At 43.9% G+C, this 16318-nt stretch overlaps 1 protein-coding gene across 4 annotated transcripts in view; it reads left to right on the top strand.

Moving 5' to 3' along the window:
• The window catches only part of LOC147445640 (uncharacterized), a 42280-nt gene extending 26460 nt beyond the window's left edge, over nucleotides 1–15820 (top strand). The window contains exons 2-8 of one of the 4 annotated variants that reach the window (XM_086525091.1): nucleotides 2333–2494; nucleotides 2578–3014; nucleotides 3097–4582; nucleotides 4678–4778; nucleotides 4865–4955; nucleotides 5041–5199; nucleotides 14876–15820. In XM_086525091.1, coding sequence (XP_086381217.1) covers nucleotides 2333–2494; nucleotides 2578–3014; nucleotides 3097–4582; nucleotides 4678–4778; nucleotides 4865–4955; nucleotides 5041–5199; nucleotides 14876–15556 — 3117 coding nt within the window. In that variant the 3' untranslated portion in view covers nucleotides 15557–15820. Of the gene's footprint in view, nucleotides 1–2332; nucleotides 2495–2577; nucleotides 3015–3096; nucleotides 4956–5040; nucleotides 5233–14875 lie in introns of those variants that run through there. The other 3 variants (XM_086525092.1, XM_086525093.1, XM_086525094.1) reach the window with 3 other exon arrangements.
• Nucleotides 15821–16318: the final 498 nt, after the last annotated feature.

Genomic DNA, 16318 nt, shown 5'->3' on the forward strand with positions numbered 1-16318 from the left:
CATGTTCTAGGAGGCGCTATGATCTCGTGGATGCAGAGCACGCTTTCTGACGTTTTTGCATCCCATCTTTGAAACTCACCAGCATGAGGGTAGCACACCGATGGCGATGATGGCTAGCAAGCGATCACCCTTGTGTTTTACTATCTCAGGGCATGTTCTAGGAGGCGCTATGATCTCGTGGATGCAGAGCACCTCCGTCTTAGTGCAAACGTACAGGAAGAGTGTTAGTATACTTGCAATGCCCACGTGTCAGTTTTGCCCACCACAATGTATGTTGCACAGTTTGTAAGGCCCACATATGAGGAGAAGCCAATAGTGTACATATATTTGGTGGATTCCAGCTTGCACGCCGATGAGGTCTTTATTTGTGATCGTGGATGGTATGGAGCAAATTCAGGGCCCGCCTTTGCCGGATTATTCCCTCTTGTTGGAATATTCTCTCGCCGGAATACCTTGGCCGGACGGCGGTTGGAAAGTAATCGAAAAACGGCCTAAAACTACATGCCAGATGCCCATCGTAGTGTAATAACATCTGTCAAAACGTGTACAAACAATTAATGCAAGAGGGCCAAAATTGGAAAACCTAATCTAATGGACTCGTTCAGAGATGCAGGTCCTACGAAGAGGCACCACAAGATCAGAAAGACAAGAGTATTGAGCTTTGTAGATGGGGCCAATGCAGTTTGGGAGTGGAACTCCACTACTCTGTGTCTCTCTCTTGAATTTTCTCTCTTTCAGTTTAGATTTTTTGAAGTGCTAAAAGTTTGTTCCAATTTGTTCTTTTCAGTTGGCACATGGTGCCATCCCGTTACAAATTCCTCCAAAGTATCCCCAAGAATTCTGCAAATGATTTTTGTCTAAAAGATGCTTGGCCCTAGTCCTCCCTCTCTTATGATTCATCCTTCACAATGTACATGCATCCACTGTCAATCGCTTCTTTAGAGATTTAAGTAAGCCAGATAAAATTTTACTAATTCTATTGGAATTTTAAGTCCAAGAGACCCTTCAAGGGAAGCTACTTGCAAATCCTCCTCTATAATACCAATCAATTAGCAGTGGCAGAAGAGACAAAGAACATGAGAAGCAACTATGGGACTTTGTATCATTTTGATCCCAAGCTCTTCAAACCTCATACAAGTCACTAGTTGAGTCTCCATGTCCCACAGCTTGGAGTAATATTCAAAAACTCTACAAAAAGGCTTAACCGACAAATCTCCACTTTAATCCCATGCATGTACCAGCCTAATACCAAGACCTCAGAACTGAACATCAAACTTGTCCATTCATAAGAAAAATGAGAACACCAATACCGCAAAGATGAGTTGATAATGGGTCATCAATGAAGATATGTAAGACCTGAAGTCGATCATGAGTAGAGACCATAGTTTTTCCATATGCAAACCACTTGGGTACGGAAGTACGGTTGGAGTATGGTTCGGCTTGCTTGCGGAACCATACACGACCCTATTTTTATAGACAAATATGCACAAACTATAGTAGACTACTAAACATTGAAAACAATTTTCTTGAAAGAGACTTTAGACTCAAGAAATGAACTCAACATTTCAAAATTGAAACTTGAAAACATTAAGAATTGGCATATCTCACTATCAAGTATGAGTCTTGACTCGATAGAAAACTCCATAGACCATAGCTAATAGGAAACTAATGGAAGCCAGAAGTGCATGGTATAACAAACCTGACGTAGCAAGACAGAAACGAAGGTGAAACCAGGGAGTCAGGACTACATGCATGGGAGTCCAGAATTAATGCTACCATCAATGACCAAAGCTAGCTACAACTGCAGGCCTGTGTAAAGGTTGGAATGAAAAACGCAAAATATCAAGACCCTTATAGAACTTAAAAAAAAATCCTTCAAAAAGTCAATTATGATTTACTTTTCCACATGGGTACAAATACCCTTTTTCACATGTGCGGTAAATCGAACCATAGGGGTACGATTCCAACACTGGGTGCTAAGCAGACATCAGACATCAGCTGCTTCATGAGTGCGAACATCCTTGTTGAAAACACAATGCCAAGAACCTTGCTCAAGATCCCCCACCTTGCGCTTTTAATCTCCACAAGGTCACTGCCGTCTGCTGAGAAAGACTCTGATTAAAAGGGCTGAAAAAAATCAGCCCCTCCTTCGTCCTCGCTTCTTAGCTCGATGCCAAATCAGGTGTGGAGCATAAAGAGATTCATTTGGATAAACTACCAGCAAAGATAGGTCTTAAAGAAAACACCATGCTCATCTTTTTTGAACTGGTAGTGTTGGTTATGTTTCTTCACTCAAACTTCAGTCTCTAAAAATCTGTGTATGAATCTGCAGGAAGTTTTCGATTGCTACATCAACTGGGAACTCTTACAAGAATTAAAGCCAGACTTGATATTTTCTCCAGGCCCGAGCAGGGCAGATAACAAACACCTTCCACCACTTTCTTATCATCTTGCAGAAAGGGAGTGCAGGGTTGTATCCCTGCAGTCTCACACGGTAGGTATTCTTTATCTGGCTTGTAAAATTGCAGCAGCTTGCCTATCTTAAAGCATTGCAAGTGTTTGCTATTCTAATGCCAGGTTGAAGACATATTCCAAAATTTGGAGACAATTGCGAGCTATTGTGGTGTCAAGAAGGAAGGTGCTAAGCTTGTTACATTACTTCAGGCCCAATGGAAAAGTGTGAAGCAGATTACACCCCAATGGGCAGATGGGATGCCTTACGTGAATGTCGCATTTCTTTCATCTGTGAACCCATTGACTGGATGTGGATACTGGGTTCCCGAGATAATAAGCTGTGCTGGTGGCTTGAGCGCTTTTGGGAGTGCAGGTTGCCCAAGCAAATCTCTAAGTTTGGAAGACCTTGCACAAACAAACCCAGATGTCATAGTATATCTTTCTCATAGGCTCCATATGGGGCACTTAGCCTCAGAGTTGTCTTGGCTATTTACAAACAAAGTGTGGAAGAACCTCAAGGCAATCAAAGCGAATAGGTTTTTTCTGATTGATGCAAACAGGTGCCTTGAAAGCAACTATTTATTTATTTGATACTGCAACAGTATGAGTATCTTTCATTACTGTATTATTTATGTTGAACAGGTTTTTCATAGATTCAGCTCCAAATGTTATTTCTTCTACAGAAATCTTGACAGAGATTTTTCATGGGTTTGGATATGGTCACGATGGCAAAGGTTTCATAAGGTGGCAGTTTTCTACAGGTTCAAGTGATGAGAAAATGCCTATGCAAGATTCAAGCTTTGAAAAGAAGCTGCCAGCAGTCTCGACAAACAAAGGTGCAGTTGCAAATACTATGGATGTAGACAAGCATGAAGTTGGCAGCTCAGCTTCTCAAGTTTATCCCAAATATGTTACCAATGTCTATGAGGTTAGGAAGCCAGCTGTAGCGCGAGAAAGCAATAAACCACATCGTGATTTTAGAGAAAAGCCAGATGTGTGGGACGGAGAATTAGTCGTTTTACAGAGCAAGAAAAATGACGCCCTAAAAGATGAAGCTATCACTCCTGAGAAAGTTTTTCAGGCTGACAAAACACATTTAGAAGGCAGTGATGAACATGCCATTGATTGGCATAGGGATTCGGTAAGTCAGATGACTAAAGAGCTTTCAGCGAGTGGGAAGTATAGAGAGTCAGCTCAGGTAACTCTTGGTCCAATGAATTGTTTTAGTCTGGGTGATCAAGCAGGTAGAAACATAGACTTAAGGTTGGTACAGACTCGGGATCCTCCTCTAGCCAGCTCCCATCGCCTTTCAGAACAGAGTGCCCTTGATAGGGTAGCAAGCTTAGCTGTCCACAGATACAGGAGTTTGGATGAAGACCGCTCTTGTGATAAACAACTGATATCAAAGATATGGGCATTTACAGAATCTGCAGCTGAAATGAGAAGCAGGTCAATGCCGTTATCGGCTGCCCAGAAGGTGTTCCACAAATCTGTCAGTTTACCTGTGTCGCGCCGAACTGTTACCAATAGCAATGCAAACAATAAGGCACGCCTTTCAGCTGAGATACTCAAAAGACCCGATTCTTTCTCTAACAATACAGATGATGAAAAGGCTCTTATAGGAAGTACATCATGCAGACTCTCAGCAAAGGACTCATTTTTAAGTGATGTCAGATGGGATAAAGCAAGAGCAATGCAGAGCTTAACAGCTAGAAAGCATGAAGAGAAGCACCGCTCTAATGGTGCCTTGAAGAGACGGCTTTCACATTCTGTGCCATCAAGTCCAAAACTGGACCTGATACCAAGAATTTCAAGACATATAAGAGATTTAGTGTTGAAATCTATCGTCGAACTTAAGCATCTGGATTGTTTGCTTCTCAGTGGGGGGCTAGCATCGAGTATTCTTGCTGAGGCAGTCCCATTGGTCCACTCTAAAGGTTTCAGGATTGGATTCACAGTTGTGGCTGGCCCTGCAGCAACAGATAAAACCTCTGCAGCAGTGGCAGCCAAATGCAAGGGAATGCAGCATGCCATCATTGGGGAAGGAGAGAAAGGGTTTGCTGTTTTTCTACTAGCAAAGGAATTGGCTTTTCTTGTGGAGACATTAAAAAGTTTTGATCCACTGCAGGTACACTGCGCATCCTTCTCTATTCAAGGATTATACAATGAGAACAAAATTCAGGTTCTGATATAGCAGGTCAATTGGTTCATTAACATGGACAGGTTAGAAATTTGGTACCAATAGCTGCAGCTTTGAGAGAAGCTAAAAATCGTGGATTTGAGCATGTAGTAACAGGTGATGGTTTGGATGAGCTTCTTTTCAGGTACAAGATTAGGTCATAGTCTCACTGCCACATATAGAAACTGTACTATGATTTTACTCTTATCCCCAACATCTGGCCAATTACAGAGATAAAGTTGCAGAGAATGACATACATCTTGGGCTTACAAGGGTTATCTCAAGATCTGCTGTCGTCTTGGGAGAGGCTTTGGGGGTGAAGGTCAGCCTTAAATTTTGGAGTATGTAGGGATCATGTTAGTCACAAAAAAGGTAGCCATTTTAAAGTCTTGAAAGTATACATGCAGGTGATTCAACCTTTCTCACATCCCAAGCTTGTCCGGGAATGTAAGGCGTTCATTCGTACATGTGGACTAGGAAGTCGACCAAGAGAGCACATGAGGGCCATCATGAGGGAGGCATTTCCTGAAGTGTCTGCGGCCTGCAGTGAAAAGGCTTTCAATGAGGTAGAGTCCCTCAATTTTATGTATCTACTTTGATGTCCGTATGCTGAATGTAAGATAGGATCTTGAATATCAGATTGTAGCTTTTTCGATGGCTATGTCAGTGTATTTTGTTGTTGAATGGTTGAAACTCTAGAGGGTTTGTCAGGCGTCTTAAATCTTATCCTATATTCTGCAAATGCTGGTATAGATTTACCCCTAAGTATGTACTGCCAATGTTCTTTGGATGGAGAGGTGTATAGGCACTTTCTATGGGGCCTGTAATAGTTTAGTACATGGTAATATCCAGATTTTAAAAGCGGTCTGTTGACCTTATTTGGAAAATTTCCTTTGGCTGAATTCTTGACCATGTGACTTAAGGGATAAATGTCCTTCTATTGAGAAAAATGTTGTTCACAAACATGGAGCAATTTCAGCCTGGTTTCAAAGAAAACAGTCTACAATTTGTGCATGTAACCATCATAGTACTTTTTCTCGATGCACTTTCTTAGAGAATGATCCCAAGTCCTTTGTGAAAAACGGCCTTCTTTTTCTCGATGCACTTTCTTAGAGAATGATCCCAAGTCCTTTGTGGAAAATGGAGAGAGGGCCACTTCAAGACGTTCACACAGGTTCAAGTCCATCAAATAAGAAAATCTTAGGGAGGTTTAATGAGTTGGCAAATCTTTTGAATGACCAAGCTTGGAGCTGATGCCTAGGGTGCGGACTGGCTGTATCTGTCTCCTAAGGCTGGGGAGGCAAAAAAAGGTACCTTGTGTGCATGAACCATTTATTGAGACACCTCATCCACTCACCAGGCTACCGCAGAGAAGGGGCAAAGGGAAGATCAGACAGGCAGTCTGTACTGCCAGGGGATGAATCTGAAGGTCTTCAGTAAGAGTAAGCCATCTCTTGGAGTCTGTAGGCTGGCCTCATTATTGCCCGCAATTATTCATCCTTTCCATACTGCCCTTGTAGCATGACCAAGTGGTTAGTTCTTGAAGCATGACTCTAGAACTATTGGACGACTAATCTGAAGGACTGAGTGACTATCCTCTGTCTCATACTTCAAGGTGGGACCGGACCTCATTTGGTAGTGTAAGTCATTTCAAGGTGGTAAAGCACCCCGAGCTGACCTATTTGCATCATAGGGAAGCTCTTTTTAGATAGGGGCTGATATCTAATCGGGAATGTTTATGGCCCCTTGTGGAATCATGCCCTTCATAGTGTGTCAAATCATTAGAAAGATGTGCTCCTGTTAGAGGTTACCACTACAGCCTTCCACAATATATTAATGTTCAATCCGTATTAGATTGTCTTCTGACCTCAGCCCGTAACATGTTATCTGATCATTTTAAAGAGTATACATCCCTTGACTGTTTCTAAACAACATTGTGGTCACTCGAACATGATTTTTTGGTGCATGCTTATTGATTCCAATGAGGTCTAAACCTCTTCTGTGATTGGGCTGGGAAAGAACAACCCCATCCCAAAGTTATTCTGGTGAACTTGGTGCGCGCGCTTGTGTGTGTGTGTGTGTGTGTTGGGGGAGCCGCGGGGGGGGGGGGGGGGGGGGGGGAGGTACATGTAGCTAGCCGCTATGCTGTAAGGCTCTAGCATTTGGTGCTGTTGCTAGGGATCGGTTGTCCAAGCTATTGTAACCAAGGCATTTTAGTAGAGGGCTTTCACTAGTTTTCACTCTAACTAGATTAGGATTTGGTGGGTGTGGGTGTTGACTTGTGGATTTTGGATATTTGTGCATGATGCATTGTGTTCAAACTTCGATTTTCCCTAGTGAAAATGTCACTAATTTTTTTGTGAGTACACACTAACTTCTGTCACAAACTGCTGACGTGTCAAGCCACTGAAGAACAGAGCCAACCTGCAGATCCCGATCGAGGGGCCTAAACCCTAAGTGAAGAAGCAAAAACAGTAGAAGAAGTTTACCAACTTGCAAAGTCTTGCCGAGTGGCCTATTTTTAAAGAGAAGTTCCCACCACCTTATGGGACCCCGTCCGATGGGGCCTAGGGGACCTAAAGGCATTAAAATAAAGAAGGACCGCACACATACACATTAAAAGTCTTGCGTGGCGAGCTGATGACGTGGCAGTCGTACGGACAGATTTTCGCAATTCACTCTTGCTGTGATGACGCGGCAGCAGTACGGATTTGTGGGAGATAGTACGGAAAATCCCGTATTTTGCGTTGACAAGCTGTACGGATTTCCGCAAAACGCGTTGGCAGCTTTTTGGGCGCTAGTGCTTTGGGGCCAGATGCTTTTGAGTTTGAAAGCTTTTCATGGCAAAGGGCCTTTAAATATGAGTCAAGGGCTCATTCTCTGGCATGCCTCCTGGAGAAGGTGCAGAGCATGAGTACCGGCATTGTACCGAGTTCAAGTAATATAAAGAAATACCGAAAGGGACTCCAAGGTTTGGGGCCAGTACTCTCTGGGGTGGAATTTCGCCACTCCGTGTTGCGTGTGCTCTCTCTCTTTCAGTTCAATTGTTATTGAAGTGCTAAAAGTCTGTTCAGTCTATTCTTTTCTATTGGCACGTGTTGCCGATCTTGTGACAGTGGTATCAGAGCATCATGCGTGTGCTTTTCTGAAGGCATACCGGTCCTACAACCGCTCTGTCTTACAGGGCATAGCCATAAAGAACCGAAGACATGGTGTTCATGGATTCGGCAGAGTACTTGCAGTTTCTCCGCGACGAGCTTCGTGGCATTCTTTCGCGGCATTCACCACAAAATCTCCCAATGCTGCAAAGTTTTCAGTTTCTGAATACGTTACCCCCTCTGATACCCCAGGTGGTACTTCTCCTCCCGCACCAGAAAGTACGAGAGCTTCCAACTGGTAGGCTTCCCAGCAGTCTGCCCCAATTGGGGGAGTCTTCAGGAATATGGTGTAGCCATCTGACCCTGATCCAGTGCAACCGCCTTTGCCACCTCCGTTACCCCCACCTTCCTCCCCACCACCACCACCGCTACTAGGCTACAATGGTTCGAGCCCATATGGATACCTTTATTATCCGTACCTGGGATACGCGCCTAACTAACCGAAAGATTTCAAGGATGGCGGCATGACAATCATATTTTTCACTTTTTCCGGGGTGAAAGATCGGAAGAAAGCATTGCAGTTCCTATAACAATTTGACAACATCTATGCTTTGGAGAACTATATAGAAGAATCCAAGATTTCTCGAGCAGCGGGATTTCTTAAAGATAATTCTATACAGTGGTGGAGTTCAATCGCGACACAACCTCATGCTCCAAGGACCTGGCAAGCTTTCAAGACAGTATTTGCATGCAGCTATATGACTTCTCTCTTTGAAGTCCGCATCTTGGCAGAATGGGGCAATTTCAAAATGCTCGCCACAGAGACTATGGACAACTATAACCAAAGGTTTCTCGACACATACCTTTTGGTGTCCTTCTTTAGGTTCGTTCCCTTGGAGGCCCAATGCGAGGGATACACCATTGGATTACCATCACTAATGCAAGAATATTGTCTATCCAAGCAAGTCTCCACTATGCAAGAGCTTACGGACCATGCCGCGGTCGGCTACAAACTGATGACGGGAAAGTTGGAGTTTTCCACAGAACTAACTCCAGCCACCAACCAAACCTCAAAGGCCTCGTTTGACACAGCGCCAACGCGAAACCCTTTTACAAGAAGCCCGATGCTTAGAATGTTTTCAAACAGGGTATACATTAACTACATTTTCTTCAGCGAGCCTCGACGTCTACAGAGCAACGTTCTGCTCCCATGACAGAACGATCCTCAGGGCCACCTTTAGCTAAGCGAGCTAGACCCACTATAGGACTAGTCCTTGATATCTATGGCATATGCCTTGAAAGTACAAATGAATTGTGTCGAGCATATGGCAAAATCAACGGCTTGAAAGCCCTTATTTTCTTTGACCGCGGAGCTACAGAGAACTTCATCCATCCAGAATTCTTGAAGTAGATGCACTTTGATTATGATGCAGAGGGTGGAGAAATTGAAACTGAGCTAGCCAGGGGGCAAACTCAGAAAGTGGTACTGCTCATTGGTGCTCTTCCAATGACTATCCAAGATTATCATGGAAAAGCCGATTTCCACATTATGAAGTTGGGCAATTGCACGACAAGAATGATGCGACTCTTCACATCTGGAACGGAACCATTACCCTGATGCACAAGGACAAGCCAATCGTCCTCAAAGTTCTGCTGCTTGAACAACAACCTGAATGAATTTTCTAGTTGTTTTGTAGTTAGATACTTTTGAACACTGTTTGAGAAAGTATTATTTGAAATTTATTTGAAATGGATGGTGTCTGTTTTAAACCTGTCTAGGTGCCGATTTTAACTGTTTGACTCTGGTTTTAATACTGGTTTCATTGATTGGTGATGTAGTCCCGAGAGTAGTAGTGAGAAATGCTGGTTTTATATTGTTTGAACCTCGGAACGATGCAGATGGGATGTCTGGGGAGTGTTTGGTTGTACCAATCCTCTGAACTCATGGCTCGAACCTTTTTAGGTTATGTGACTTGGGAGGGCGGGGGAGGGTGGTGGGTGGGTGGGAGTGACGAGGTAGTCGTTGAGTAGCTTCATACCGCAGACCGTCTGTCTCGGGGGAGTGCTGCGACGCTGTTCGTTGTGTCTTGTAACATGCATATGTGAGCATTTGTGTTGCATTGTGATGTGTCAACCATTGAATATTCCTTATTGGATGAGATACTTATGGGAAACCTATGACTCAGGAAATCAAGAGTTCCGATTTGGAATGAAACTCCTTATTGGATGAGATTCTTTTGGGAAGCCAACGACCCAGGAAATCAAGAGCTCCGATTTGGAATGAGAAAATTGATTGTCCCTCAGAATGCCCCTCGGTAAATTTCTAAGCTAACTTAAGTTGTTTTGCAGATATGTTGTAATCGCGGACGATTACTTTCTTTCAAGAAGGGGGGATGTCAGAAACTGTTGACGTGTCAAGCCACCGAAGGATGGAGCTAACCTGCAGATTCTGGCCGAGGGGCCTAAACCCTAAGTGTCACATGACACATCCAACCCTATGTGTCCGTGGACAAGCTACAACATGACCAGGGTTCAGTTCAGTCAAGTCAGTCTAGAATAGGAAGTGATCTGGCACCTTTGTGAGTCTGTTCGCAGACCGTGCATGTCCAGACACTTATCCTCTGGTTGCACACAGCATTCCCATCAGATCCCATCAAGAGCATTTTTATAGTGCATAGACCTATTTTCCCTATTTTTGACATTTTTCACTTATTATTTTTTAAGTGACTTTTGTTAGAAAGTAGGTAGGGCTAGCACTTTCTGGTAGAAGAGGCAGCAGGAGCACCTTGCTCAACAGGCAACTTCTCAGCAAGACCAACCCCCACGACAACTCTGGCGTTTTCTGTCACTAGAGGGCCTAGCGTTTTTGCATCAGATCAGCCAGCGTTTTTGCAATTGCAGATTCTTGGCAATAGCAAGAAGCAGAAGACTCCCAACGTTAGCAGATTCTCCACAGCAAGACCATTTTCAGCCCTAGCGTTTTTGCATCTGCAAGACACTTCAGCATTTTTGCAGATCTTCGTGATGGAATCCCCACAAGCATCAGCGTTTTCAGTTTTCAGTATTTAGAACCCGTAGAAGAAGTCCCGAACCTCGCAGATCTCACCTTCCCATAGCAGTTCCTCGCCGCACGGTCAGATCCCGCGCCGTTTGCAGATTCAGCCCGGAAAACGCAGATTTCAGCATCTGCGTTTTCAGCGCGTCGTCGTCGTACCGTCGTCATCGACATCGTCACCGACATAGAGGCAGAATTCAGCAGATAAAGATTTGCAGATTTCAGCCCTTAGCATTCTCAGATTTCAGCCCGTCTCGTCGTCGTCCTCATCGTCGTCGACATCGTCGGCAAGTCCAAGCATTGTAGAGATTTGTGCAATCAAAAGTAGACCGCTCTCGCCATAGAGGGTGGGGCCTTCGGAGGAGGGTTTTGACAACATTCTGGTGTCGTATTCTTCTCTCTCCATCTCTCAGTCTCGGCACCTTCATTCACAGTGTCCAGTCACTTTGTTTGTGTCCTTTGCACTCTCTAACTAAAGGAACGGAAGGCTCTCCCTTCCGTAAGTAAAAGGAACCCTTGAGCACAGTTCGGAGCACTCATCTTGAGCAAACTTCAACATTCACTTCTGCTGCACCTTACACTAAGTGAAGAAGCAAAAACAACAGAAGAAGTTTTACCTACTTGCAAAGTCTTGCCAAGTGGTCTATTTTTAAAGAGAAGTCCCCACTAACTTATGGGACCCCGTCCGATGGGACCCAAGGGATCTAAAGGCATCAAAATAAAGGAGGACCGCACACATACACACTAAAAGTCTTGCGTGGCGAGTTGATGGCGTGGCAATCGTACAGACAGATCTCCGCAATTCACGCTGGCCACGATGACGTGGCAGCAGTACAGATCTCATGATTTCGCGCTGACATGATGATGCGGCAGACAATACGGACAGTCTCGGATTTTGTGCTGACAGGCTGTACAGATTTCCACAAAACGTGCTGACAGCTTTTTAGGCGCTAGTGCTTTTGGGTCCAGATGCTTTTGAGTTTGAAAGCTTTTCATGTAGCTGCTTTTCATGTCCAAGGGCCTTTAAATATGAGCCAAGAGCTCATTCTCTGGCATGCTTCCTAGAGAAGGTGTAGAGCGTGAGTACTGGCATTGTACCGAGTTCAAGAATATAAAGAAACAGTGAAAGGGGCGCCAAGGTTTGGAACCAGTACTCTCTGAGGTGGAATTCCGCCACTCCGTGTTCAGTTCGGTTGTTATTGAAGTGCTAAAAGTCTGTTCAGTGTGTTCTTTTCTATTGGCACGTGTTGCTCGTCTCGTGACAACTTCTCACTAACCTCTCTAATTTCACTAATTTTACATAACTTACACACTAATTTTTTGCTAATTGGACCAACATTGTGTGCACGTACATTGATATTTACCCAATTAGAGGCTTCAGTTGCACTTTGATCTTGGTGTGATGGTGATGTGTCAAGCACTTTGTTCGTTTCCTCTATGCCTTTGAGTGTCCTGCATTTTTTTTTAAAATGGTCAAATTGCGACTATTAGGTGCAACGGAATTGAAATGGTGAAGATCTAGGTTTTACACTTCCACAAATCCTTTTCTTTCTTTCCTTGCGTTAGTGAATCCTTTTAGCTTGAATGATGGTTCCTTTTACTTTTTCCTGAAGTGAGGGAGTGAGAGAGTGTGGTAGAGATGTGTAGAGGGAGAGAGAAAGAGAGAAGTGGAGAATGACACCTGATGGGGTCCCAACCAACCCTCTCAAGGGTACCCCACACTGTTGCCGATGTGGTATTTGCTTTAGATTGTGTAAATGGGATGTATACACATGCAATATCTCAAGTGCTGACTCTACTGACTTGAATGATGACTGTCGCCACGGTAGCTCCTCGAGATGAGGCACCTCCGGGGCTGATTTGATATACCTTTGGATCTGTCTCGATGTGGGATTGCTGATGGCCACCAAGGGGTATGGGTTGGATTGTGCTCCCGACGTGAGAGGAATGAAGGGCTGAAAACGTAGATCTCGACGATGTTGATGATGGACAGCAATGGAGCACTCGATGCCGGCGACGGAATGACCGAAGGGAGGCTCAATGGTCTGCTGAAGTACCGGACCGCAATGGCGAACATGCGAAGCCAGATCCGAGCCGCTTTCGAGCGAGGGAGATGGGCTGAAATCTGAAAACGCTGGCTGATCTGCTGGGAAACTGCAGCTCTAGGGCTGAAAACCAAAAACACTGGCATATCTGCCTAGTACTTGCAGGCACTAGGGCTGAAAACCAAAAACGCTGGCAGATCTGGCTGAAAACTTTAGGGGCTGAGTTTTGCAAAACGCTAGGGCTGGTTCTGCAAAACGCTGGCTGGACTTCTAGTGGTATCTACAACTTGCTCCAATGAGAGGTCTACTGCTACCTTTATAGGTAAGAAACGGGTCTTATAAATCTGCTAAGGGCTAGGTAGGGCAAACCGTCAACCGGACCCAACAAATAAATCATAAAAATGATTTATTATTAAGTTTGGCCAAGGGGGTAGTTTTTGGGTGAAACTGGCGCACACTTGCCCACCCGGGAATCCGATCGACGCGTGGAATGGCACGTTGGATTCCTCTAACCTGGAATGTGCACGTCATGCCAGATGCCCACCGTAGTATAATAACATCTGTCAAAACGCATGTACAAACCATTTATGCAAGAGGGTTCCAAAACTGGAAAACCTAATCTAATGGACTCGTCTGGACATGCAGATCCTGCAAAAAGGCTCACAAAATTGTCGGTACTAATTCTAGACACTCCTATCTAGGAAGAAGAGGAAAACTAGCTGTGAAAGTCCATGAAGCCATGTCCATGTGGCACAATGAGCCATGTGCACGTGACAGCGATAGAAATTCGGATTCTGGACAAACGATAGTGAGAGCTTTCCCATAATACCTCCTCAAGAAAGTGGTTGTAATTGATCGGCCCTAAGAAAGGTGGCTATATTAAGAGAAAAATTTGCCATGTTGATACTATGGGGTTGTGTAGAATGATGAAAGAGGCTTCTGTACATAGGATGTTGTGATGGTGAGCTCAAAGCGAGAAGGGGCACTTAAAACTTAAGAGTTTTACCCCCCAAATTCAGTTTTGTTACATGTCCAAATTCTCATTTCAAGCAAAGAGTTCAATTTAGTTCTTTGTCATAAACTTTTAACAACTCTGTTGTTCACATGCCTTTACCCACATCAAGACATGTTTTTGAGGCATGTAAGCATCCTTGCAAGAATTCTTTCTCGAATAAAGAGCATATTGCAATTTTGTGCCCTTTTATTTCCATGGCAAGTTTTTGAGGTTATATTGTTTGATGCCACGGAATTTTTTGATAATTTAAATAAGGAATTTTCCCTATGAAACCAAGGGAAGCTGTATGTTTCTTTATGCCACGCGACACATTTTAGAGAATGATGTCCGAGTCGATGACTGCTGTCGAGCTCTCATTCTCAGATTGTGTGACCGTAGGCGGTTGGATCCTAATCATAAGAGATGGGATCTAATGGGTCTGTAAGTACCATATTGTACGTAAGTAAGACAAGGCTCGAGAAGTTTTTCTTAAAGTAGCGACTTGTGGGTAAATAGCCAGGTTTGCCTATTGTATAATCAAGGACCTCTGAGTTGGTTGTCTCAAAGGGGCTACCTTGTGCGTAGAGCGGCAACATTATACTTTACTCACTGTACACTTGTTGTTGAAGGCAATTCATTCTTCATTACTTATTGTGCTCCCTTCTGTGATCAAAGACCTCTCGTTCAGTCATTAAAGGTGATGCGTTCTTAAAAAAGAAAGGAAGAAAACGCATGCAATATGCACAGTCCCGGACCGCATAGTGAAGGCGTTAAGCTGTTCACTAGATTATGATTATTTATGTGCCAAGCAAATGATCATGCAATGGTGAGAGACGTCACTGGAGCTGCTTGGTGGCAAGAAGACCACATTGTATGCTACAATTGAAGTTTTATGTGATCCTAATCTTCTGCAGATGTCTGTTTATCTTTTCACAAAAAAACTAAATACAGTGGAGTTTGGAAGTATGCCACGGAAGTTGATAATGGCATCTCTTGATCAAGGCTTTTTATTTACTTGGGAGTTTCCCAATTGTTGTATTTGTCTTGCAGGTTGACAGTGGTATGTTTTATGTGTCCGACTACTTTTCTTCTGCAATTTCTGCTTCTGTCCTGGAGAGCAAGGCCAAAAGCATCTTTCAAAAAGAGAGAATCCACATACGTGATGCTGAACACCTCGTATACTACAGAGCATTTCGGAAGGTTTTCAAAGGCAATGTACCTAGAGGTTGTGTGCGGTGGGCATCGAAGCCTTGTGCTGGGTGTGGCTATCAGTTGTCGACAAACATGAGCTGGTATTGCTTAGTATGTGGGCTAAGCCAGTGGTCACAAAAAAGTTCAGTGACAGAGCAGGATGCAGAGCAATCAGAAATGGCACACGGTGAGAAGCCTTCACTTGGAGAAAAAAGCAGTGGGAGGCGACCGATATCAAATGTTGATTTACCAGAGCAAACTAGCAAAACTTTGAGTTGTGCTGAATGTGAAGTAGCAAATGAGACCAGCTCTGTAGCATCAGTTGGGAGTGCTAAGGCTGATAGCCGACATATCAATAAGCAAACTGGTATTACGACTGGTGCACGGTGCAGATCACTAGCTGGCAAGCCAGCGACCAAAAGCCTAACGCGCCGGCGGCAAACACAGGTGCCCTCCAATGAAAGGAAGCCAAATTACTGGGCTCTTCTAGGGGCAGGCTCGGCTGGTTTGCTTTTGCTATTACAACTCTCAAGAAGATAGGAGATTCACAACACTCTCTCACAGCATACATATTTTAGAGTGTAATGTTGTGAAATATGTGACCTAGCAGCTCCTGAAGCGTGTGAGCTCGAGGTCCAACATCATTTGTCTGTCAGGTCTTCGCATGCTGGGTTGTCAGAGATCAGCAATGCATGCTTTGCACCAAGAGTTTTGTATAACAAGATTTTACTAATTTTCTAAATCATGGCGAGTTCTTTGAAAATAACCTTACTAATTGAAGCATTAGTTAGGATTTGGAACTCATTATTTTAGCAATTAAATGTACATAGCTATGCATTTTCTGATTGCATGATTCGATTTCTCTTGTTTAGGTTTAATTTTTCGAATCTTGGTAGGGCAAGTGTTGAACAAATCGGTTGGAGAGCAGTTTGTAGGTGGATGTGTCACACAGGCCCTGAATAAAGGCCTTCCATAACAAAATGTAAACAGGTGGATCTAGACATTTTTGGGCACGTGCCAACTCAGGATGTTTCTTTGTCGCAACAAATTCTCTTTCACAACGGGCAAACAAACCATGCAAGAAGAGGCAATGGAAAGAAATGGTCTCCTTTATGGGCTGCAATCCGGATGTCGAGTTCTTGCATGGATTGAGGCTTACCTCGGTGGCCAAACCTCCTCATACATATGCATAACGCTCCTTGCAACATTGGTCTCCTCTAACCCTAAATCAGCACAATCATGACAAGTCCTCTCAGCCATATATTTTAAGAGATCATTGTACGCCAACCTTTATTGCTGTCC

This window comes from Adiantum capillus-veneris, chromosome 12 (genome assembly GCF_014529385.1).
Source record: "Adiantum capillus-veneris isolate H3 chromosome 12, ASM1452938v2, whole genome shotgun sequence".
NCBI classification, from domain to species: Eukaryota; Viridiplantae; Streptophyta; class Polypodiopsida; order Polypodiales; family Pteridaceae; genus Adiantum; species Adiantum capillus-veneris.